The sequence below is a fragment of the Grampus griseus genome (assembly GCF_964374135.1).
Source record: "Grampus griseus genome assembly, chromosome: 5".
Lineage (NCBI taxonomy): Eukaryota > Metazoa > Chordata > Mammalia > Artiodactyla > Delphinidae > Grampus > Grampus griseus.
The window spans coordinates 62020858-62046107 of NC_138998.1; the positions used below are offsets into that span (position 1 = coordinate 62020858).

The 25250-nt window shown below is 39.3% G+C and overlaps 1 protein-coding gene and 1 pseudogene across 2 annotated transcripts in view; both read right to left on the reverse strand.

The window, feature by feature from the left end:
• Positions 1-2564: 2564 nt before the first annotated feature.
• Positions 2565-25250, reverse strand: part of EHHADH (enoyl-CoA hydratase and 3-hydroxyacyl CoA dehydrogenase) — a 51829-nt gene continuing 29143 nt past the window's right edge. Inside the window, exons 6-7 of the mRNA XM_082654909.1 lie at positions 17996-18337; positions 2565-6042 (exon numbers count right to left, since the gene is read on the reverse strand). Coding sequence (XP_082511035.1) covers positions 4781-6042; positions 17996-18337 — 1604 coding nt within the window. The 3' untranslated portion in view covers positions 2565-4780. The remainder of the gene's footprint in view (positions 6043-17995; positions 18338-25250) is intronic.
• LOC309822853 (serine/arginine-rich splicing factor 3-like) lies at positions 12315-16465 on the reverse strand (annotated as a pseudogene). The gene has a single exon. The product of its transcript is annotated as a serine/arginine-rich splicing factor 3-like (transcript).

The window sequence follows — 25250 nt, forward strand, 5'->3', positions numbered from 1 at the left end:
CATACTTTGTTAGTGTTTTTATCTCTAATCAGGTAGGAGTCAATTTGAGGTTTAAGTAGGCCTGTGAGACTGTTTCCTACTAAGTCGATTTAATCCTTTCTGCTATCCCTTTGTCCTTGTGGTCTAGTTTTTAAATTATGTTCAGGTTCTTGGTGGTGTCTCCATGAATTGCCTACAACAATTATATGTGAAACATAACATACAAGTTTATTAGCAATTCAACATCAAGTTGAAAAAGACATCACACTGGCAAAAAAATGTTTTTCTTAAAACAAGAAATCCTGTTTAATGAGATTAGATTCTCAAAGCTGCCTGTGTGTCAGAATGACCTATGGCACTGAGAAAAACAGAAACAAAACAAAACAAAACCCACTCATTCTCGGACCCCACCTGCATTACTTAGGGTCAGCTGCGAGGAATTAAAGAACTACAAAAACAGGGTCTTACCCATAATGGGAGTTGATTTCTCTCTCACACAAATGACTGTTGGAAGGCAGAGTAGCAACTCTGCTCCATGAGGTCTTGGGGGACCAAGCTCTTTGCAGCCTTCCTTTCTGCTAATCCCTAGGGAATTTTGTCCTTGTGGTCCAGTATAGTGGGTTGACCTCCAGCCTTCACATCTATGTTCCAGGCAGCAAGATGGAGGAAGGGGAAAAAAAAGAAACTGGAAAAGGATGCATATCATCTGATCCTTAAGGTAGTTTCCCAAAATCTGCCATGTGACACTGCCACTTACATCCTATTGTCTGGATCTCAGTCACATGTTCACAACTGGATGCAAGAGAAGCTGACAATAATACTATTTATTCTGAACAACCAAATACTCAGCTAAAAATTGAGAAGTTTATTGCTAGAGAAGAGAAACTTTGGGAGACAGCCAACAGTCTCTGCCAAAACTTACAAATCAGCGATTCTTTAGGCCTTGGCGGTCTTCAGGAATCCAAGTGCACTTATGATTTGGTTGGAGAAGGTTTTGCTGTACCCCATCCTAAGGATCTCATATTATGTCCAGAATTAGCAACTGCTTCTGTGCTCTCTTAGAGAAGGTGGAAAGATGGACACAAGGTCGATTGCATCAGCTCTGTGCCTATCATTTTATCAGATGCTTTCAGGCATCACTCAGCTAGGCTATTTTAGGTTTGGTGAAAGAGAACAAATAAATATTACAATTAAAATACCCTGGAATTCTTTTGACAAGAATTAAAAGCCCTGCTCATCTCTCTCACGTTCCTCTTTCTCAGGGTGCTAGAAAAAAAAATACTAAGAAGAACAGACAAGACGTACAGTTGAACCTTGAACAAGGCTGGGGTTAGGGGTATTGACACTTCTCCCAGTCTAAAAATCCATCTATAATTTATAGTGGGCCCTCCATATACATGGTTCCTCAGTATCCATGGTTCCCCTGTAACAGCAGATTCAATCAACTGTGAATGGTGTAGTACAAAAGTATTTACCACTGAAAAAATGGAATTTTTCAAACCTGAGCTGTTCAAGGGTCAAATGTAATCTTTTCTAAAAATTTGGTCCACTGGAGACACCAATCTAAATGGAGACTTTCCCTCTACTTTTGTCAACTTTGTTTAGAGAGATACTTACAGCAATAAAGAGAAGAAACTGTTTTGGGGCTTGAAACCTCTACACGGCGTGCCCTGGAAACAATACTGGGTGTTGCACAACTCTACAGGGTACTGTTCACATTATTTCTATGTGAACGGCAGTCCCTTGGAGCAGGGTATAAATGGTGTCCCTCAGAGTTGTGTAAGGTTGCTGTCCTGCAGGGAAGCAGTGTAACTTGTCTGTTAATATCGAAATACACGTAAACTGGCAAAATAATCATGTGGCATTGACAGTCCCAAGAAGAGTCAAAAACTATTCTGTTCTTGAAGAAAGCTGTTTCTAAACATAGTCCAGAGAACTTGATTTATATTAATTTCATCAATGGCTACCAAGAGGGTTCAGCTAATCTAGTGAATCTGCAACATTTCTGAATTTCTAGGTGTCTATTCTAAAGACAAGTGTAAGACCCTAGAAATTTCAGGTTTCTACAGTGCTGTGGAATATGATTTGCGTGCACATTTCTGTCACATCATTAATCAGGGGAGTTTAGGATCCCTCACTTTCTTTCTTGCGAGCACACCTGTTCCTGCTGGAAATGAATAAGTAGATAGCAACCGCAGCTGCACGGTGGCTTTCCTGATTTAAGGAACATAATTAGTCTCATCTTTAAAGCTGGAGTATTATGTCAAAGCTTCAAGGGTGCCTCTAATATGTAGCTCTTGTCAGAGTCAATTACCATTAGAACATATTTTTAACATGTCATTTAGAATGTGTTTTTTTAAAAAAAGATAGTTTTAAAATTATTAACAAAAACAAAATAAGTCTTTAAGCAAGTGCATTTTCAATAATGGGATGGGATATCCTGGAAAGGTTTCTTCATATTAGCCACTGCTGTTTATGGGACCCAACAGTTTGAATCAGTCTTGCCTCCTTTGACACAAAATAAGGATAATTGAACTCATGCTTCTTCTTCCCATTTTATATCAATATATAAAGTATTGGTCCTTAACATTTATTGGGTCATAGACATGTCAGAGAATACAATGTAAGATATGGCACGTTTTCTAAGCAATGCACTCAGATACATATACACAAATGTTAGCACAAAGTTTCAGGGATTATTGACTCAAAATCTATTCATAGACACTCTAGTTTCAAAACCCCAATCTAAAGGAGAATGTAGGATGAAAATAAGTTTTAAGAACTCAAAAAAAAAGAGAACTCAAAATTGAAATCTACTCAAGGTCTAAAGAAGAAAAAGTTGATGTGTGTATGAATTTGAAATAAGTTTACATTAATTTGAAACTAAGACACTTTGGAGACAGAGTTACTATTTTCAGGAATTTTTTTCTATTGATGTCTTTAATTTCAAGGACCAATTTATATAAAATCCAGCAATACACATCTCAAAAATTATTCTAAATTGAACTACAACTCAAAGCACACTCTAGAAGTTTTTTTGGTTTGTTTTGTACAATGGAAAACTTATGCTATATTCCTTCAAGATTTCTCTATCAGAACTTTTGGTAATTTTGTTTGGGTTCACTGGTGAAAATATTGTAAAAAAAAACCAGTTCATTTACATCATCCTGAAGGACAATAACCTAAGCCCATTTGTTTGTTTGTTTACTTATTTATTAACTGTATTAAGATATAATTCACATACCATACAGTTCACACATTTAAGGTATACAAGTCAATGGTTTTTAGCAGATTTACAGAGTTATGCAACCATCACCACAATAATTTCAGAACATTTTCATCAACCCAGAAAGAAACCTTGTACCCATTAACAACCACTCCCTATTCCCCACCCCCAATCATTCCAGCCTTAGGCAAGCTGTAATCTGCTTTCTATCTCAATAGATTTGCCTATTTTTTCACTTAGCATAATATTTTCAAGGTTCATCATGTTGTAGCATGTATTAGCACTTCATTTCTTTTTATGACTAAATAATATCCTATTGTACGGCTATTCTACATTTTATTTATCCATTCATCAGTTGATGGACATTTGGGTTGTTTCCAATGTGGGGCTATTATGAATAATTCTGCTATAAACATTTGTGTACAAGTTTTTGTGTTGACTAGCCCCTCAACATTTAACCATACAAGGCAAAAAGTAAAAAGAGTTCTTATAACAAAATTAAACAAAATTTGTTTTACAATAATTTTAGACTTGCTAAGATTTCATACCCAACATCACAAAGGCATATCATGACCGGGAAATGCATCATGACTTTATCACAGAATTAGACGAGGTTAGATCCCTGAGATCTCTTCTTACACTAAGTCAACAACTTAACTACTTTCCATTACTTCTGTCTGACTAGAAGAGTAAATAAAGACCAGGTTGTGGACATCCAGTGGTCTTGAGGAAATTATCATAAAATGTTACTGAGCCTCTTGCAAGCAGCAAGGACAACTGTGCACATGGGCCTTGGACAGAAGTGTTATATTGAGCATGACTTGCCAAGCTATCCTGACCTCCCTATTCTGGTCTGAAGTATGTGGTTTCCTCACCAACTCTCAATTGTGTTTTGCCTAAACTTCAACACTGTTCTGCCATTGATACTCTGCCTCTGACTACTGCCTCTGCCTCTCCCTTGGCAGCTTTCCAAGCTCACTCATAGAGACCCTCACTGCTGACTCTACCCTGCCAACCATCTTCACTCCACCTCTGAGACTGAAGTGAAATGTATCATAGGCTTCCTTGCTGGATTAATGCCCCTCTGGACTCTAGGTCTGTCAAGTGCTGTGCAAGATGCTCAGGGGTGCATGGTGAGTGTCTGTTGAATGAAGGGTTCATAAGATTTCCTATCAGTGCTACGTGTGTGAGGTTGAAAGGGCTCAAATGAATTTATACACGTATCAGTGAATAATTAATGACATATTTCTCCAATGATCAAAGAACTTGGGAACCTCAACTTATTCCTGAGGCTCTTTCCTTAGTGATTATGGTGTTAACATAAGTTTATTCACTGAGATTGAAATAATTTATCTGATAGGGACAGATTCCCAGGCATAGGAAGCACATTCCTAAAGATCTGACCCATTAGAATCTTCATCAGACAAAGACCCAAAGAAGAGTTTTAGCTGGCCAATTACTTCTTTTGCTTTGCATTTCAGAGCAATCTTACTTTGGATCTTTGGATTTAGCTTCACTGAAATTCAGTGAGCACTACCTGATGCCAGCATGTGAGGCAAAACCTGAAAGGCTGAATCACAATTTACTGCTGGGGGGTCCTGCCAAGCTTTGCCACTCTTTCAGAGGAGGGTTTCCCTGGGAAGCCAGTTTTTTCAGATAGTCACAAGGCTCCAGTTGGGGAATATCAGGATTCTGCCTGTGATATTTCTGCAACTTCTCTACCACTGTGGGCAACCCAACTGTGGAAGCATAGAACATGGGCCCACCCCTGTGCCTTGGCCATCCATACCCGTGTAAATAGACCACATCAATGTGCTCTGGGGTAGCCGCCATCCCTTCTCCCAAGATGCGGAATGCTTCATTGATGAGTGAATATAAGCAGCGCTCGAGGATCTCATCCCGGCTAATGATACGTGGTTCAATGTGATAGGTTTCTCTGTACTGTGTCAGAAATTTGGAAAGCCAGGGATTAGGTTTGTGAATCCTACCCAACGGCTTATCATAAAGGTACCAACCCTCACCTGTCTTCTGGCCAAATCGTCCTGATTCACAGAGCATATCAGGAATTGGGCAATATCTCCAGCTGCCTCGCTTTCGGGAGGGAGTTCCTGGAGGCAATGTAGGTCCAGTAAGACCTTGCCCTTTTCGGGATTTCCAACCTACATCCAACCCAGCAAGATCAGACACTCTAAAAGGTCCCATTTTGAAACCAAACTCTTCCAGCACCTGATCTATCTCCTCTGGTTTACTGCCTTCTTCCAATAAGAAATATGTCTGATTATAATAAGGCTTCAACATTCGATTCCCAACAAATCCAAAACAGTTGCCTACCACTACTCCAATTTTGTTAATCTTTTTTGATAAATTCATAATAGTGGCAATGGTAGTGGGGGAAGAGTATCGGCTGGGAATAACCTCTAACAACTTCATGACGTGAGCTGGTGAGAAGAAGTGGGTGCCAATGACCAAGTGAGGACGATCACTGGAAGAAGCAATCTCATCAATGTCCAGGGCTGAAGTGTTGGTGCACAGAAATGCTTCTGGCTTGCACACGGCTGACAGTTCAGCAAAGACCTGTTTCTTCAGGTTCCTTTCCTCAAATACTGCTTCAATAACTAAATCTACACCACTAAGCTCTTTTATAGATGTAGTTAACCTGGGTTTTGGTCCTGACCAAGAGTGGCCACTCTGCTGCATTTTGGACACTTCCTTTTCTAAGATGGAGGTTATTATCTTGTTTGCAGTCTCTAGCTGCTTCTTGTCTGATTCTACAGCAATCACAGGGATTTTGGCCATTGCAAAAGATATGGCAATGCCTCGGCCCATTGTTCCCAAGCCTGTAGATAAGAGTGAAGGAGAAAAAGAATGATTCAATGGTATTGGCAACTGAGAAATTACTCAGTGAATGGAAGGCTTCTGTGGAAACGTGGCATTCAAAGATACAAATTCAAGGACTACAAATGGATTGAATACTAGTTAAGGCTAGGCACTGTATTAAGTGATTCAGAAGGTATAACAGTAAGTAGGATTCACACACAAACACACACATGCTATTAGAAATAATAAACAAGTTCAGCAAGGTTGCAGGATACAAGATCAATATACAAAAATCAGTTTTATTTATATATACTAGCAATGAATAATCTGAATATGAAATTAAGAAAACAATTCCACTTATAATAGCATTAAAAAGAATACTTCAGAATAAATTTAAGGAAGAATTGTAAGACTTGTACACTAATAACAAAAGAACATTGTTGAAAGAAATTAAATAAAACCTAAATAAATGGAAAGACATCCCATGGTCGTGGATCAGAAGACTTAATATTGTTAAGATGGCAATATTACCCAAATCAATCTGCAGATCCAGTGCAATCACTATGAAAAATCCAACTGTTTTTTTGGCAGAAATTAACAAGCTGATCCTACAAGTCATATAGAAATACAAGAAATCCAGAATAACCAAAACAATATAGAAAAAAAAAAGAACAAACTCTTTCCAATTTCAAAACTTTTGACAAATCTACACTATTCAAGACAGTGTGATACTGGAATAAGGATAGACATATAGATCAATGAGATAGAATTGAGAGTCCTGAAATAAACTCATACATTTATGGAAAATCAATTTTTGACAAGGGTGCCAATATGGGGGGAAAGAATAGTCTTTTTCAACAAAGGTGCTGGGACAGCTGATATCCACATGTGAAAGAATTTTGTTGAACTTCTACCTCACACCATATACAAAAGTAGATCAAAGTGGATCACTCAAAGTGGATCAAAGGCCAAAGTAAGAGCTAAAACTGTAAAACTCTTATGAGTAAATCTTCATGACCTTGGATTAGGCAACAGTTTCTTAGAAATGACACCAAGAGCATAAGCAATAAAAGAAAAAAATAGATAAATTGGACACTATCAAAATTAAAAACTTCTGTGCTTTGAAGGACACAATAAAGAAAGTGAAAAAACTCTCATAGAATAGGAGAAAATATTTGCAAATCATATATCTGATAAGGTACTTGTATCAGAATATATAAAGAACTCAAACTCGACAATAAAAAGACAGCTCAATTTAAAATTAGGCAAAGGAATCTGCAGCAACATCAATGGACCTAGATATTCTCATACTGAGTGAAGTAAGTCAGACAGAGAAAGACAAATATCATATGATATCGCTTACATGTGGAATCTAAAAAAAGGGTACAAATGAACTTATCTACAAAACAGAAATAGAGTTACAGATATAAAAAACAAACATGGTTACCAGGGGGTAAGTGGGGGGAGGGATAAATGGAAAGATTAGGATTGATATAAACACACTACTATATATAAAAGAGATAACTAATAAGGACCTACTGTATAGCACAGGGAGCTCTACTCAATACTCTATAATGGTCTATATGGGAAAAGAATCTAAAAAAGAGTGGATATATGTATATGTATAACACTCACTTTGCTGTACACCTGAAACTAACACAACGTTGTAAATCAACTATACTCCAATAAAATTTTTTTTTTTTTTTTTTTTTTTGCGGTACGCGGGCCTCTCACTGCTGTGGCCTCACCCCTTGCAGAGCACAGGCTCCGGACTCTCAGGTTTAGCGGCCATGGCTCACGGGCCCAGCCGCTCCGCGGCATGTGGGATCTTCCCGGGCCGGGGCACAAACCCGTGTTCCCCGCACTGGCAGGCGGACTCTCAACCACTGCGCCACCAGGGAAGCCCTCCAATAAAAATTTTTAAAAAATAAAATAAAATTAGGCAAAGGATCAATTAAACATTTCTCCAAAGAAGATATACAAATGGCCAATAAGCATATGAAGAGATGCCTAACATCATTAGTCACTATGGAAATGCAGAACAAAACCACAATGAGCTACCACTTCATACCCACTAGGATAGCTATAATTTAAAAAGACAGACAATAACAATTCTGGTGAGGATGTGATACCCTGATTCACTGCTGGCAAATTGTAAAATGGTGCTGTTGCAGTAGAAAACAAGCTGGAAGTTCCTCAAAATGTTAAACGTGCAGTTACCATACGATCCAGCAATTCCATTCCTAGGTAGGTAGGTAGGTAGGTATATACATAACCCAAGAGAAATGAAGACATACATCCACACAAAACTTGTACATAGATGTTCATAGCAGCATTATTCAAAATAGCCAAAAAGAAGAAACAAGCCAAATGTCATCAACATGGATAAACAAAAGGTGGTATGTCTCTCCAGTGGAATATTACTCAGCCGTAAAACTAAATGGTACATCCTATAACATGGATGAGCCTTAAAAAACATTATGCTAAGTTAAAGTTGGATGCAAAAGTTTACTTGTTATATGATTCCATTTATATGACATGTCCAGAATAGGAACATCCACAGAGACAGAAAGTAGATTAGTAGTTGCCAGGAGCTGGGAGGATGGGCAATGAGGAATAACTGCAAATGGGTACAGGGTTTCTTTTTAAAGTGATGGAAATGTTCTAAAATTTTTTGTGGCAATGGCTACACAACTTTATGAATATCTAAAAACCACTTAAGTGTACTCTCTTTTTGGTGACATTGTTACTATGTCTTTTAAAAATGTTGTAATTGCAGTAAAATACATATAACATAAAACTTAACATCATAACCATTCCTAAGTGTACAGTTCAGGGGCATTAAGTACATTCACAGAGTTGTGCAACCAGCACCACCACCCATCTCATCTCCAGAACGCTTTTCATCTTGCAAAACTGAAACTCTGGGCTTCCCTGGTGGCGCAGTGGTTGAGAGTCCACCTGCCAATGCAGGGGACGCGGGTTCGTGCCCCGGTCCGGGAAGATCCCACATGCCGCGGAGCGGCTGGGCCCGTGAGCCGTGGCCGCTGAGCCTGCGCATCCGGAGCCTGTGCTCCACAATGGGAGAGGCCACAACAGTGAGAGGCCCGCGTACCACAAAAAAAAAAAAAAAAAAAAAAACCTGAAACTCTGTACTCATTAAACAATAACTCCCCATTTTGCCCTCTCCCCAGCCCCTGGCAACCATCATTCTACTTTCTATCTTTATAATTTTGACTACTCTAGTCTTTTTCAACAAAGACTACTCTAGGTGCCTCATAAAAGTGGAATCAAATAGTATTTGTCCTTTTGTGACTAGCTCATTTCTCTTAGTAGAATAGCCTCCAGGTTTATTCATGTTGTAGCGTGTATCAGAATTTCCCACCTTTTAGGACTGAATAATAGCCCTTTGAATATATATATATACCACATTTTGTTTATTCATTCATCTGTTAATGGACATTTGGGTTTCTTCCACCATTAGTCCACTATTGTGAATAATTCTGCTATGGACATGATTATACAAATACCCGTTTGAGTCCCTGCCTTCAATTCTTTTTGATATACCCAGAAGTGGAATTGCTGAATCATATGGTAATTCTATTTTTAATTTTTGGAGGGATTGCCATACTTTTTTTCAGCAGCTGCAGCATTTTATGTTGAATTGTACTCTTTAAATGGGTGAATTTTATGACATATGTTTCACCTCAATAAAACTGTTATTAAAAATATGAGTAGTACCAACCCTCAAGGAACTTATAATCTAGTGGTGGGAAAGGAAAAAGTTCATAAATATCCACCCTTAAAGGTAAAGTAAGTGATGAGAGAAGTTCAAATTTCTTTGGTGATTCAAAGGAAAGGGATTATTTTTGGTTGGATGAGTCAAGAAAAACTTCAAGATAAAGATATTTGAAGAAATATTTAAAGAAAGATCAAACTAAAACAGTGAAATTGGAGAAGTTGAACCACCCAGCTGGGAAAGGGAAAAGAAAAGTGAGAAATATTTTTTAAAAAGGCAAGAAGGGGGCTTCCCTGGCGGGGCAGTGGTTGAGAATCTGCCTGCCAATGCAGGGGACACGGGTTCGAGTCCTGGTCTGGGAAGATCCCACATGCCGCAGAGCAACTAGGCCTGTGAGCCACAAGTACTGAGCCTGCACGTCTGGAGCTTGTGTTCTGCAACAAGAGAGGCCGCGACAGTGAGAGGCCCGCGCACCGCGATGAAGAGTGGCCCCCGCTCGCTGCAACTAGAGAAAGCCCTCACACAGAAACGAAGACCCAACACAGCCAAAAATAAATAAATAAATAAACTAATTATTTAAAAAAAAAAAGGCAAGAAGGATGGAAAATGTAGAAAAATTATTCGATGGCAAAGAGGTTGCTATTTCTTTCCCACACCATTTCATTTTCTTCCTGGGCACATAGAAGCCTGTACTTTCTAGACCTCTGGTATCCTGGTAGGGCCTGTAACTAATTCTGGTCAAGGGAATGGGGAAGAGGGTGGTGTGGGATCACGACTGGCCCCTAAAATCACCCACAAAATCCTTCATTACCACCTGGGTATAGAGGATGCAGAGAACAACTCTGAGGCTTTGGAGGAGACCCTAGAGCAGATGCTGGCCTGCAGGTTGCATCCAGCCCACTGCCTGCTTGTGTACTGCTGGTGAGCTAAGAATATTTTTACATTTTAAATAGCTGAAAATGAAAGAATAAGAATATTTTGTGACACAGGAAAATTATATCAAATTCAAATTTTAGTGTCCATAAATAAAGTTTTACTGGAATCAATCACACTGATTTGTTTTTGTATTGTCTATGGCCGTGTTTTTTCTTCAGTTACTTTAATTATAAAAATCTTTCATGTTCTCAAAAAAAAAAAAAAAGGAAAACCAGAAGGCAACAGTCTAGTACAGAAATATACAACCAGAAGATATTACCACCAACCAGGTCCGACAACTAAATCATGTTGGGGATTCTGAAAATAAAAGCACACTAATACAAAGTAGTAAACCAGTGGTTCTTATATAATCAGGGATGGAAAAATGGGTCAGTAGGCCTGGAAAACACCATTCCTGAAAAAGAAACACTGTAAGAATATAAACCATAACTCTACAGTAAAAAGTGACCAGGACTTTCCATTCAGACATGGGTGAATCTAAAAAGGTGGTGATGCCATCTACTGATCACATGACCTTTTAAGGAACTGTAAAAAAGCATAGAAACAGTAGGTAAAATGTATCTACATCTCATAAAATTAAAATGTCTCTGGCTAATTTATCTTTGTATTTACCTTTCTGCTTAAGACATGGAGGTCAGAAGTAACCCACAATGAACAGAGAACCATAGAATATTAACTATTCTTGAAAGCATAAAAACCAACTATAATCCTTACATATGTTCCTTAAATTATCACCAAGTATTATTAAGTGACCTCTAGTGAACACCTGTAATCATTAAACCACAAGTCAAAGTCTGTGACTGCTTTCAGTATCATACTCAACTGAGAATGCAAGACAAAACTGGCCAACGGGACTTGTTAATTTCAGAAATCAAAGTAACTAAACTTTTTAATAGCCACAATTTAAATGTAGAATGTAAGGTTTTAACGATTTCTATCTTCCATATTTTTAACAAGCCATAAAATTGTGCTAGGTTTTCTGGTTAAAGTGATTGCAAATTTGGACCCTAAGGTTAAATCCTGGAGGTTAATTTTATATCAGGTCTGTATTAGCCACATTATAGCTACAATCCACTATCCTTTTTACAGAAACCCTTCCAATTTAAGACTCTGCAAGTTGTATACTGCCAAAAATGCCCATGAAGATTTATAAGAGCAGTGTAATATTGATGTACCATATTACTTCCATGAATTCTTAGCTATCTTGCCTTGCTTGATCCTAACAAAGGTTGTAAGAAGCTATGAAATGCCGAAAGACAAAAGGCCCAAAGCCCGAGCTCCCAGTAAATCAATAGGCCGTCTTAAAAGTGTCTTCTGTAACAAGGCTCATACTGAACTCCACTGACACCAGATCTCCCCCTGTGACACCCAGGACTCTCCTCCCTTGATATGTGCATGAAAGGTGAAGAAGGACAACCGGAAATAATTTGTTTAGGATCTGTATCTTATAAAACATCCTTATCGATTAATACAATGACATCTTTTATATTAAAGAAAGTCAGCACAGCATAATCCAAAACTATCTTTAAATAGTACATTTAAGGAAACTAAGCCAAAAGACTGTTGCATTATGATTTAATCTAATTGCACAAAATTTGAAATTACAACTCCTCTAGATTTCTAAGAAGAAGGTTATGCATGCCTCCATATTCAATTCTGCATTGTTGCATTTAAACCAGATAGTGAATTTCACAACATGATGGATCAATTTAGAATTTCCATGCAACACCTCAAATTATATAAAATGGAAGCAATTTTTAAAGCTTTGTGGAATGTTTAAAGTTCTACTTTGTGCTAAAGTTTTTTGGGTTTTTTTTGTTTGTTTTTTTACCAGCAACTTTGGATTATAATGTATCAGGTGGCTATACTTTAAAATGCTGATCACTGAATATCGTGGACTTTGAACTGGCTCCTACTCCTAAAAATGTATCACCACTTAAGTAGACAACCAAAAATTCCCTTCACTTCAAAAGTCTCAAATTGTGTTTCTTACAAAATAAGATTTGTGTAACAAACTGCCTTCTATGGGACCAGAACTATGGTAATAGTGGGTTCAACCATGTTAGTGGGTTCAATTATGTTAATATTTTATTTTCAAAAGCACTTTACAAGAAAATGTAAGTATGGCTTCCAATAGGAATGTTATACCTGGACTTGATTGGTACCAAGCTCAGATTTTAGTTTTGCAAGGAAAAACAGGCTTTCAGGTTAAACAACAATTTGTAACCAAAACTTTAATCCCAAGGATTCTCACAAAACATATTACAAATGACAGCATGAAAAAAAATCTTGCACAGTAACTCAAAGTTCAGCTCTACAATGTACCCTTAAACTAACAGGACATTGGTATATTGAATAGTCTCAAATTTCCAAATAATATTACAAAGAGCTATGTATTCATATACAGCAATCACAGAAGGAACTTATGACCTAAAGCAAAGGTAAACTAACTTTCTTGAAACTTCTTAGATTCTAAATCCACCAGACAATCTCTTGTCCAGGGTGAAGACTAGTGGAATTTTTAAACCTCTAATCTAGGTTAAGGGTGCAGCTTTTATTTTTACCTGCTGGCTTGTGTTCACAGCAGCTTTTAAAGACTGCTTGCTTAACTACAGCTGCATAGCCCAGCTACAGAAAGTCTTTTCAATTTTTGCCAGTTTTGTTTCCATAATATTAAACATCACACTTTAGCTGGACAGGAGTTAGAGGTTTATTATCAGTCTATGCAAGACTAAAAATTCAAAGCAAATTCAATTTTGCATAAGGGAACATTGTAAAGTAACAATTCTTGATATTACATGCCTCATATAATCCATTTCAAACCATAGAGAATTACATCTTTATGTGTCACTGTTCCAAGAGACAAACAAATGTGAACAGCTAAAACATTTTAAAAATGCACCAAACTTACGAAGTCTCAAACAAAACTTGAATTTTCTGTACATACTCCTGTCAAATGAAGTTATTTCCTGTGCACCACTCCTCTTGCAAACTGGTCTTCTATTTCCTTTCATTTGACCTGGATCGGCTAGGAGACCCAGAGAAAGATCAGGACGGCTTGTGATTTCTCTCCTGGGACAGTGATCTCTCTCTTCTCCTATATCTAGAAAGGGACCTCCTCCGGCTGCGGGAGAAGCTTCTCCGTCTTGGAGATGTGTGGTGAGGTGGAGGACTCCTCCTCCGATAATCATTTCGAGGGCGACGACCCCAAGAACGAGGCGGCCCACGATTTCAACGATTTCTCTTTTCCCCATTCGACAGTTCTACTCTTACTCGGCGGCCACATAGTGTTCTCTCATCTAGCTCTTGGACAGCATCGGCTGCATCTCGGGATCTTCAAATTCAACAAAAGCGAAGCCGGGAGGGTTTCTAGCAACCCACACACTTCAGAGTGGTCCACAATAGCCAAAAGCTTGTTCCAATTCAGCCTTGTTACCATTGTTTCCGAGATTACCTACATAAACTTTACAGTCCAACGGACAGGAATCACGATGCATTTCAAGATCTCGGGTTAGAAACGCGAAGGCTCAAATCCACGCACCCTCAGCTGGGTCTTCCCGGTCCCCTCCCGCCTGGCACCCGCAGATGCTCTCGCACACCCGTCGTCCACGAAATTGCTCTATGGCTGTTTTTGTCCTCAATAGCAGAGTTGAGTAGTTGCAACAGAGACCATATGGGCCCAAAAGTCTAAAACATTTACTATCTGGAACTTTACAGAAAAAATTTGCTGACCCTTATTATCCAGGAGGATGGCAGAGCCTCTACTTGGAAAGAACCTGGTTCTAGAATTATTGTGGAGTGAGGAGGAAAATGATCTTTATTGTGCTAAGCCACTGAGATTGTTATTTGTTACAGCAGCAGGTTACCTGTTACCTAACCAACCCACTGTGGATGTTTTGTGAAAGACATGTATATATAACTCTTCTACACTTTACAATGACTAGCTTTGGGATTGTTTTTTTTTTTCAATTGAAGTTTAGTTGATTTACAATATTCTTTAGTTTTAGGTGTACAACATAGTGATTCAAAATTTTTATAGATTATACTGGATTTAAAGTTATAAAATATTGGCTATATTACCTGTGCTGTACAATATATCCTTGTAGCTTATTTATTTTATACATAGTAATTTGTGCCTCTTAATCCCCTGTGGCAATTGGTTTTGAATAAAGAATGTTATCAATAATAAGAAATCACTGATTTAGTTTCTCTGGAATATATTTAATTTTTAAATTGTATTAAATTATTTAATATAATATATATATTAAATTATTTAAAACATTTAGGTTTCCAAATTTACTAAGCATCTGCATTTCACTCAGTAACAAGAGGGCTGGATAACTCTCACTATTGTAGCAGCTTGTATCCTAAACTTTGGCCTGGGTAAATAGGAGGTAGAGTTGGGGGTTCAAAACCCTGGCCTCCTAGCTTTCGGTCCCAAGCTGAAAATTCCTACCATGTAGAGATTATAAACTCACAGGGACAATAAGGACTAATGAGAAGTTTATGTGAAAGTGCTTTGTAAAGTATAATGTCATGCAGGTGATATCTCAGAACTGAACACAGCGGGGAAGGAAGGCCACCTGGTGAAGATGGAGCAGAGCTCCTCGGCGCTCACCTCTCAGAGCAGGTCTGCTGAAGGACCGCTGGCGCTCCAAACAGCTCATAATCCAAACCACAAAGTGGGCCAGACTAGTGCTTTTTAGAAGTGTCTTAGCTATAACTTTAGATCTTCTTCAATTCTATAAACTGATACTTTTCATTTAATCACTGAAACAAAATATACATGAAAACAATATCTATTTCTTTCAAAAAGTTCTTAGCTACTAACTTCTATTTTCACAACCTTGTGGTCTCAAAGTTCTCAAGAACAAAGGGCTGAAAGACCAAACTTTTCACTGTTGGTAATTATGTTTTCATAGGTATATATTGCATTTACATTGAATTTAGTTTCTTAATTTTTCCTCATTAAACACACACAGACAGGGACCAGGAGTCCTACTCCTGTACCAAATCACTGCCTTTAACTGCCATGGAATTAAATCTAGTCAAGAACCTCTTCTACTCAGAGAAGTAAATAAAGGATAAGGGATGCTTTGACTACTGGTTCTGCAGTGTTTGGTCAACTGCAGTCTTCTCCCCTTCTGACAGCCCTGAGAGTCCAGGTGAGGTGGGAGAATGTGAACTTGCAGTTTGTGCCGACCTGATCTGAGAACATAGGCTTATGGAAGTGCAAAGTTGGGCTCATCAGGGCTGGGGTTTTGCCAGGGGGCATAATGAAAGGATGAGTCGTGGCATTTGAGGACATTGGTAAGAGAGTAATTGAAGTGATGACTGGAACTGAAAACTGAATAGAGAAGAAAGTAAAGATAGGGGGAGCTGATCAAGTAACACATGTACTAGTTAGAATAACCGAGAAAGGGATGTGGGAAAATACAAGGTTGTGGTGAAAAAGTGAGATTTCACATTTCAGAGGTGGAGAAATGTTCAGGGTAAAGACAAGACCTACGGTGAAGCCATAAGTATGGGTCACAGAAGTGAAGTGAGGTGAGCGTCGCTGGATCTGAGGAGGTGAAGGAACCCAGAAGCAACAGGTCTGGGTTATTCAGGGCTGAATTATTCACACAGAGGATGAAGACAACCAGATGGCAGCAGGATTTGGGCCACAGAGGATAACTGTGAGCCAGGTACTAAAATGAGGGCAAAGCAGGGGAGCACTGACAGTAATGAGGAGGGATAAAGTGATATGACTGGATGGCAGGACCACAGAGGAGAGTGTCCTGAAAGGGGTAATGGTCTGAGAGGGGAACTGGGAAGTGACAGTGAGGTCCATGGAGCGTGGGAGAAGCAACAGCATTCTCTTGACAGGGCTGCAGGAGAAGCAGGTGCCCAGAGTAAGCCAGGTTTCAGGCAGGAGACAGAGGGGGAGCCATTAGTAAACCAGATGAGGCTGTGGGCGTGTTCCAGAGGACACAGGGTGCGGCGGGAGGCTGTGTCACAAAGAAGAAGTGCAGAGCAGGATGTGGATAAACATGAAGAAGGGGGAAATGACAAACTCTCTCACTTTATTTTTATCCACGTTGTCTTCTATACAGTTTAAATGCTTTTTCAAATATTTTTCAGAACAATGTGGGGTATACTTAAAAAAAAACAACCTTAAACTTTTAAACATTCCATGCTAGACACAAACCTGAAGTATTTTTAAAAAGCTCACAATAAGGAAACAGGGAAATTCTCAAATGATGGTTGACAAACAAAATTCTGATAAACTTAAAACTTTTACTATTATTTTGCATTAATTATTCTTGGCTTGAAGGAATACAAGGAAGAAGAAAGGGGTAAGTACATAACTGGGAACAAATATTGGTGTTGCTGAAAGAGTATAAAAAAGGGATACTCATAGTTCTTTGTCACACTATTTATGCATCTCCTTAAAAAGTCACAAGTGAACAGAGTCAGTGCTAGAGGAGCACAATGTGTTTGTGTTAAAGACACACTATTTTATTCCCAAACTTGACTGAAACCACCACAGACTAAGAAGATGTAGAGAGGGCTCTTCCCCTCCAAGCTGGGCTGGTGTTAGAGAGCTGGGTGAGGGTTAAGAAAGTTGATGCTTTTAGTAAACTTTGGACCTCCTCCCCCAGAAGACTGTATATAAGCTAATACATATAACATTTCATTTACTATTTCAGGAGGTTTGGAATCTACCCAAGACCATTCTTGGGCCAAGACTAAGAGAAAGTGAAGTTTAGGAAAGTGGCCTGAAGAAGGCAATCAGAGAGCTAGCTTCTGAGGAAAGAAGACATTTTGTTTGAGAAATTTTCTAGGGGAAGAAGTAGGGAAGCCACTATTTCAGAGTTCAGATGAATTTGAGGATAGTGGTTTTGAACCAGGAGAAGCAAATGGATGCAAGGACCAGAAAGATATAGCCTTCATTCCAAATCCCTAGCTATAGGAGTGACAGCACACACTTTGAAATGTGCAACATATTAATAATCATTGTTGGGAAATCCAGGAATGAGAGACATGGAAGAGGTAGAAATGAGTTAAAAAATGCCCAGAGTCTGGAATCAGACAGACCTACATTAGACGACTTGGGTTTCATTAGCTCACTGTTGAGAAGGTTAGTGTTTCTAGGCCTCACATATAAAGTAAAGATAGTTCATGGGCTGGAGTGAAAATTAACTTAGCTAAAACAAGTGATATGTTTGGCAAACAGCCTGGCACCTGGTGGCCCTAAGCAAATGGTAATACTTTACGTGTGCAGATTTGGGGAGTGACATTACCCATGTCCTTACCGAGAATGCCAACAGAAGAGATGGGCCGTGCCAGTGCTGTTTTCCAGGATGCTCCAGAGGGAGTGGACCACTTATTTGTGGTCCTCTCCGCCAAGAAACAATATTGCAGGGCTCTAGCCTGCCCTGATCTCTGAAGGTACACATACAGCTCCTTTTCCTTCTTGATGCCCACCTCATAGGGATACTGGACAGCGGCCTGGACTGCACGGATGGAAGTCTCCTGAGAAAGGCACCCAGGGTGCTGCTTCCGTATCTTCCGAAGGGCTTCACTGAAAATGGTGTCCATGTTGGACAAGCTCTGGATCGGCTTGTTGTAGATTCTACGGGATTCTAGAGATTGATCTGAAAGAAATAAGAAAGAAAATTTGGAAATGTTACATATACCAAGGGAATATGTGTATATAGCAATAGTAATAACTTGTTCAAATTCAAAATATGAAATTAAATACTATTCATCAAGATATTTAATGTAACACTAATACCAAAATCTCCGACATCTTTGCAACTTAGTCCCATTAGACAGAATTTAATAGATTCAAAGCAATTTCCAGTTACCTAATTGAGGCATAAAATTACACTTTCTTTTTACTTCAAGGCCAAGATAATATTATGATAGATTAATTATATCAATCTGCCAGTGAGCTTAAGGAAAATCGTTCTGAGTTAATGATATTTTAGGTTCAAAATAATTTTAACTCCATTCTTAACAGTAACAAAAACTTTAAAATATCTAGAAAAGGAGACAGTGTAATATCGGCACAAGGATAGAGATACAAATCAATGAAGAGAATTGAAAGTTCAAACATAAATCCTTATAATCACTGCCAATTGATTTTCAACACAGGTGCCAAAACAATTTAATGAGAGAAAGGAGATGCTGCAGACAACTGGATATCCACATGAAAAAAACAAACTTAGATCCTTACCTAGCACCATATATAAAAATTAATTCAAAATGGATCATAAATCTAAATTGAAGAGCTAAAACTATAAAATTTTCTTAAAAAAAAAGAAAAATCTTTATGACCTTTGGTTAGGCAAAGTATTCTTAGCACAATCCATGAAAGAAAAAAATCAGTAAGTTGGACTTCATCAAAATTAAAGACTTTTGTACTTCAGAGAACACCATTAAGCAAATGAAATGAAATGAAATGATAAACCATAGACTGGGAGAAAATATTTGTGTGGTAGGCAAAATAACACCCTCCCCAAATGTCTACTTCCTAATCCCCAGAACCTATGAATATATTACCTTACATGGCAAAGAGACTCTACAGATGTGATTAAGGTTAAAGACCTTGAAATGTGAAGATTACCGTGTATTATCCAGGTGGGCCCAATCTAATTACATGAATGCTTAAAAGAGGAGAGCCTTTCCCAGCTGGAGTGAGAGAGGAAGAGTCAGAGAGATGCAACACAGGAAGGACTGGCTCCATGGATGACAACCTGGCTTTGAACATGGTGGAAGGGGGCCAAGAGCAAAGGACTGCAGTGACCTCTAGAAGCTAGGAATGGCCATCAGTTTACAACCAGCAAAAACATGGAGACCTTGGTCCTACAACACAAGTATGAATTCTGCCAACAACCCGAGTGAGCAGTAAACAGATTCTCCCTTAGAGCCTTCAGAAAGGAGTGCAGCTGCTGACACCTGGGTTTAGTCCAGTGAGACCCCTACCAGACTTCTGACCTATAGATCACTAAGTAATACATTTGTGTTGTTAAAACTGCTGAGCTGGTGGTAATTTGTTATCAAGAAGTAGAAAATGAATACAATTTGCATACAGAATATCTAATTAAGTATTTGTATCCAGAGTATATAAAGACCTCTTATGACTCAATAATAAGAAGGCAAACAACTCAATTTTAAAACGGGTAAAAACTTGAGTGGATATTTCACCAAAGAGCATATACAAACAGCTAATAAGCAGTGAAAAAACATTCAGCATCATTAGTCATTAGGGAAATGCAGATTAAAACCACAATGAATGTGGTAGGCAGCCTCTAAGTAATGGGATGTCGTTTCTGAGATTAAATGACAAAAAGATTCTTGCTCTCTCACTTGCTCGCTCTGAGGGAAACAAGCTACCATGGGTGAGCTGCCCTCTAGTGAAGCCCATGAGGCAAAGAACTGAAGGAGGCTTTCAGCCAACAGCCAGTGAGGAACCGAGGCCTTCAGTTCAACAGACCAAGAGGAACTGAATTCCACTAATAGCCACTTGAGTGAGCTTGGAAGCAGATCGCTCCCCAGTCAAGTCTCCAGGTAGATACAGTCCCCCCTGCAATACCTTGAATGTAGTCTTTTGTGAAACCCTAAACCAGAGGGCCTAGCTAACCACACCCAGATTCCACAGAAACTGTAAGATAGGAATAGTTTGATTTTAAGCAAATAAATTTGGGGATAATTTGTTATGCAACTATAGATAACCAACACAGACCCACTAGAAGGACTATCATCAAAAAGACATGACACAGAATGTTGGCGGTGATGTGGAGTACCTGGAACCCTCGTGCGTTGCTTGTGAGAATGTAAAACAGTACATTCACTTTGAAAACAGTTTGGCAGTTTGTTAAAAAGATAAACATAAACTTACTGTTCGACCCAGCAATTTCACTCCTAGGAATCTACCCAAGAGAAATGAAAACGTGTAAAACTTGTATGTGAATACTCACTGCAGCATTATTTATAGTAGCTCAAAACCAAAAACAATGTGAATATCTGACTGATGAATGGATAAAGAAAATGTAGTATAGCCATACAATGAAATACTATGCAGCAATAAAAAGGATCAAACTGGACTTCCCTGGTGGCGCAGTGGTTAAGAATCCACCTGCCAATGCAGGGGACACAGGTTCCAGCCCTGGTCCAGGAAGATCCCACATGCTGCGGAGCAACTAAGCCCGTGCACCACAACTAATGACCCTGCGCTCTAGAGCCCAAGAGCCACAACTACTGAGCCCACATGCCACAACTACTGAAGCCTGCGTGCCACAACTTCTGAAGCCGGCATGCCTAGAGCCCGTGCTCTGCGACAAGAGAAACCACTGCAGCGATAAGCCCAAGCACCGCAACAAAGAGTAGTCCCCGCTCACTGCAACTAGCGAAAGACTGCGCACAGCAATGAAGACCCAATGCAGCCAAAACTAAATAAATAAATAAATTAATTAATTAATTAATTAATTATTTTAAAAGGGACTTCCCTGGTGGCACAGTGGTTAAGAATCCACCTGCTAATGCAGGGGACACAGGTTCGAGCCCTCATCCAGGAAGATACCACATGCTGTGGAGCAACTAAGCCCATGTGTCATAACTACTGAGCCTGTGCTCTAGATCCTGCATGCCACAGCTACTGAAGCCCGGGTGCCTAGAGCCCGTGCTCTGCAACAAGAGAAGCCGCCGCAATGAGAAGCCCACACACCACAATGAAGAGCAGCCTGCACTCACCTCAACGAAGACCCAACACAGCCAGGAAAAAAGAAAAAAAGGATCAAACTAATGACACATGCTACAACACAAATGAACCTTAAAAACATTATGCAAGCTGAAAGAAGCCAGACACAAAAGATTACATATTGATGTGATGTAATTTATTTTAAATGTCCAGAAGAGGCAAATCTATAGAGACAGAAAGATCAGCTGTTGCCTGGGGCTGGGGGGGGAGTGGGGGTAAGCTGCAAAAGGGCAGAGGGAACTTTTGGGGATAGTGGAGAAGTCCTAAAACTGATTTATGGGGATGGTTGCGCAACTCTAACTCAAAGGCAAATTATGCCTCATCAAGGCTGTTAAAAAATATCTAGCAATGAATTTGTTAAGAAAGGTACAAGACCTTTATGAAGGCCTATATAACATTTTATTGAAGAACATAAAATAATACCTTAATAAAGAATGACCCCATGTCCCTGAATATAAATATTTAATAGCATAAAATAAATATTTTCCATATATTATATATGAATTTCTAATCAGAATCCTTGTGGTCCTATTTTTTTAAATAACTCAAAAGAATTATTTTAAAGTTTACATAAAAGTATAAATGTGTAATAAATTTATTTTTTCTAAAATAGTTTTCTAAAATAGTATTCCAGAAACTGTTTCCTAAAAAGTGCTACTATCTCTTAAAAAATAAAGCAATATATCAAAAATGTACACCTTAGTTAATTAGACCAGAAACCTACCAGAGCTTACAAAGCAGTTTCACTATAAAAAGACAGATGAATGTGAGCCAGTCTGGCATTAGTATGTTACTATGTGTCCAAGGGAGAGTAAGGTTTGGATATAATCATGTGCACAAGGAAGAACTGTATCTGTGAGGCATTGTATAATCTCAACCTTTTTTTTTTTTTTTAACCTAGTTGGCAAGAACATTTCCTTAATGCTTGATTACTATGTAGAATTGAAAAGAATGGATTTTTTTTTTTTTTTTTTTTTTTTTTTTTTTTTGCGGTACGCGCGCCTCTCACTGTTGTGGCCTCTCCCGTTGCGGAGCACAGGCTCCGGACGCGCAGGCTCAGCGGCCATGGCTCACTGGCCCAGCCGCTCCGCGGCATGTGGGATCTTCCCAGACTGGAGCACGAACCCGTGTCCCCTGCACCGGCAGGCGGACTCTCAACCACTGCGCCACCAGGGAAGCCCAAAAGAATGGATTTTTAAATTAATGCTTTCCCATATAAGAATAAGATTCAGGAAAGGAGGCAAGATGATGAGTAGCAGCATGTGGTCCCTGTTATTGTTGGAAAAACATGAACTCTACCCAACAGGCTACCAATTACTTGCTCAGTTAACCAATGAGTTACCCAATCCTTTATGGGAAGGCAAGCTCAGTGCAGAAGGATGAAGACCTTTCCAGGGCCTACAGCTGATTTAATTCCCTGGTGGCTCAAAAGAGAGACAAGAACAGACAGTGGGGAGAGGACAGTGGGTAGAAGACAAGTGGAAGAGGAAAGGAGGCAGAGCTGTCAGTGTTGTGGCATCTGACAACAGGTGGCTGTTGCAGACTTTCCTGGGACAGAGCATAGCTGGGTTTGGGATATCTTAGAGCTGGATCTCTGTCCTTGTGACACTACCACCAGCCCCACCATGACAGGAGCTGATTCTCAACATCATAGCACACATCAGCGTTATTTGAGGAGTTTAAAAAGTTTGGATGCCCATGCCCCACTGTGAACTCAGTTAAGAATCTTTAAGGGGGCTTCCCTGGTGGCGCAGTGGTTGAGAGTCCACCTGCCGATGCAAGGGACACGGGTTCGTGCCCTGGTCCAGGAAGATCCCACATGCCGCAGAGCGGCTAGGCCCAGAAGCCATGGCCGCTGAGCCAGCATGTCCGGAGCCTGTGCTCCGCAACGAGAGAGGCCACGACAGTGAGAGGCCCACATAACGCAAAAAAAAAAAAAAAAAAAAAAAAAAAGAATCTTTAAGGGTGGGGCCTGGGCATGAGTATTTTTTTTTAATTCGATAGTTGATTTTGAGGTATAGCCTCTGGGAGGTCCAAGAGCAGAGCATATGTCAGCCACTGTATCAAGGACAGATGCAGCTCCTGGCAACTCTAACCTGGGCCAGAGATTGAAAAGAGATGAGAAAGAAAAAAAGGAAGAAAGTGGTCCAGTGGTTAAGACTTCGCCTTCCAATGCAGGGGGTGTGGATTCAATCCCTGGTTGAGGAGCGAAGATCCCACATGCCTTGAGGCCAAAAAACCAAAACATAAAATGAAGCAATATTGTAACAAATTCAATAAAGACTTTTAAAAAAAATGGTCCATATCAAAAAAAATCTTTAAAAAAAAATGAAGAAGAAAAAAACTGAATAGTGTGCAGTAATTTTAGCCAATTGGCATATTCCTAGTATTCTGGGGATACTCAGAACCTCTGAGACTACAGATGCACATTTTGGGAGCCCCCCAGAGCACTTGTTCCGACCAGCCTAGGGCCAAACTAAGCACATCCACTGGAGAGTGCTGGATCAGGGCACAAACATTAGAAGGTTTTTTCCTGTCAATTTCCTATTCCTTTTGTTCTGTGGCTGTAACTGAAGGATGCTATTATCTTAAAACTTCACTTTATTACTACAAAATATATTCAGAATTTCCACTTTGGGTCCACAGGTATGGTGTTTTCAAAGTGTATTTCTTATACAGCTGGTAGTTTTAGAGTCTTGGTAGTTTTAAAGTCACTCAGCTGTAACTACATAATAAGAGAGGCAAGTGTGAGCAGGTCAGCACCAGCATTAGCTGCCAGGAACATGGGAAAGTGAAGAACTAATTAATGATTCAAATATGCTTATAATTGAATTCTTTCCCTGACCCATTCACATTTTTTTCTTAATTCTTTGAAGTTTTCTAAGGCAGAAGTTTTAATTAAAAAAATAAAGGACTCACATGCCCAAAGGAAGAAAAGGAGGTGATTATTTTCCCTCTTTCCTTTCTAGTAAACTAACAGGAAGAGATTTTCTCTGCCTAGGATAAAGAGAGACATAATGTGCAGTTTACAGAAATGGTTTCCTAAGACATAATGGACTCTCTTTTCTCTAACTCTCATAAACAGTAAGCTGTCTCTCTCATAGAAGGGCTGCAAAGGACAAACACAACAACTGCATTTTTCCAGGCTTGAGGGGGGGTCCCTAAAGAAGTGGGGTACATAAAAAAGAAGCCCAGTTTAGACGTGTGCTCAGGCTTCCTAGGTATGGCAGTGTCACTCTGCTTTTGTGAAACATGTTTATATAAATGTTCCCAGACAGTAAAAATAAATTACAAAGCGCAAAAGATAAAATGAAGAGAAAGACAGATGTAACCACTAAGATTTTTTTTTAAGCCACAAAAATCTAAACAGATCAAGGTCTTTGGGCAGAATAAGAATCGCTAAAAATGGCTAACACAGCCCAGTGCAGTCATAGTAACAGGACCAGAGTTCATTACAGGGACAAAAACAGAGCACTGGGTTCCTGAGTTGAGGCTCCCACTTGGATGTCCCCTGTGCCCATCTTTGACTAACAGTACACATTTTCAGCTTATGCCAGAATCATGCACGTGGGAACAAGGAGTTCTTACTCAGTTTGGGAACAAGCAGGCTGCTGGCCAAATGCAAATAAATAGCATTTTACAGGACCCTCCCCTCCCCAGTTTAGCCAAAGCAATCTGGTTTGGCCAAGTGATTTTGAATTGCTCTGCTAAATCCATTGCACTGCAGTAGTCTAAGAGGCTTCATGTAACAAAAGCATTAAGATACATGAAGCTAATTAACTTCCACAGTCAACTCTCCAGGATGC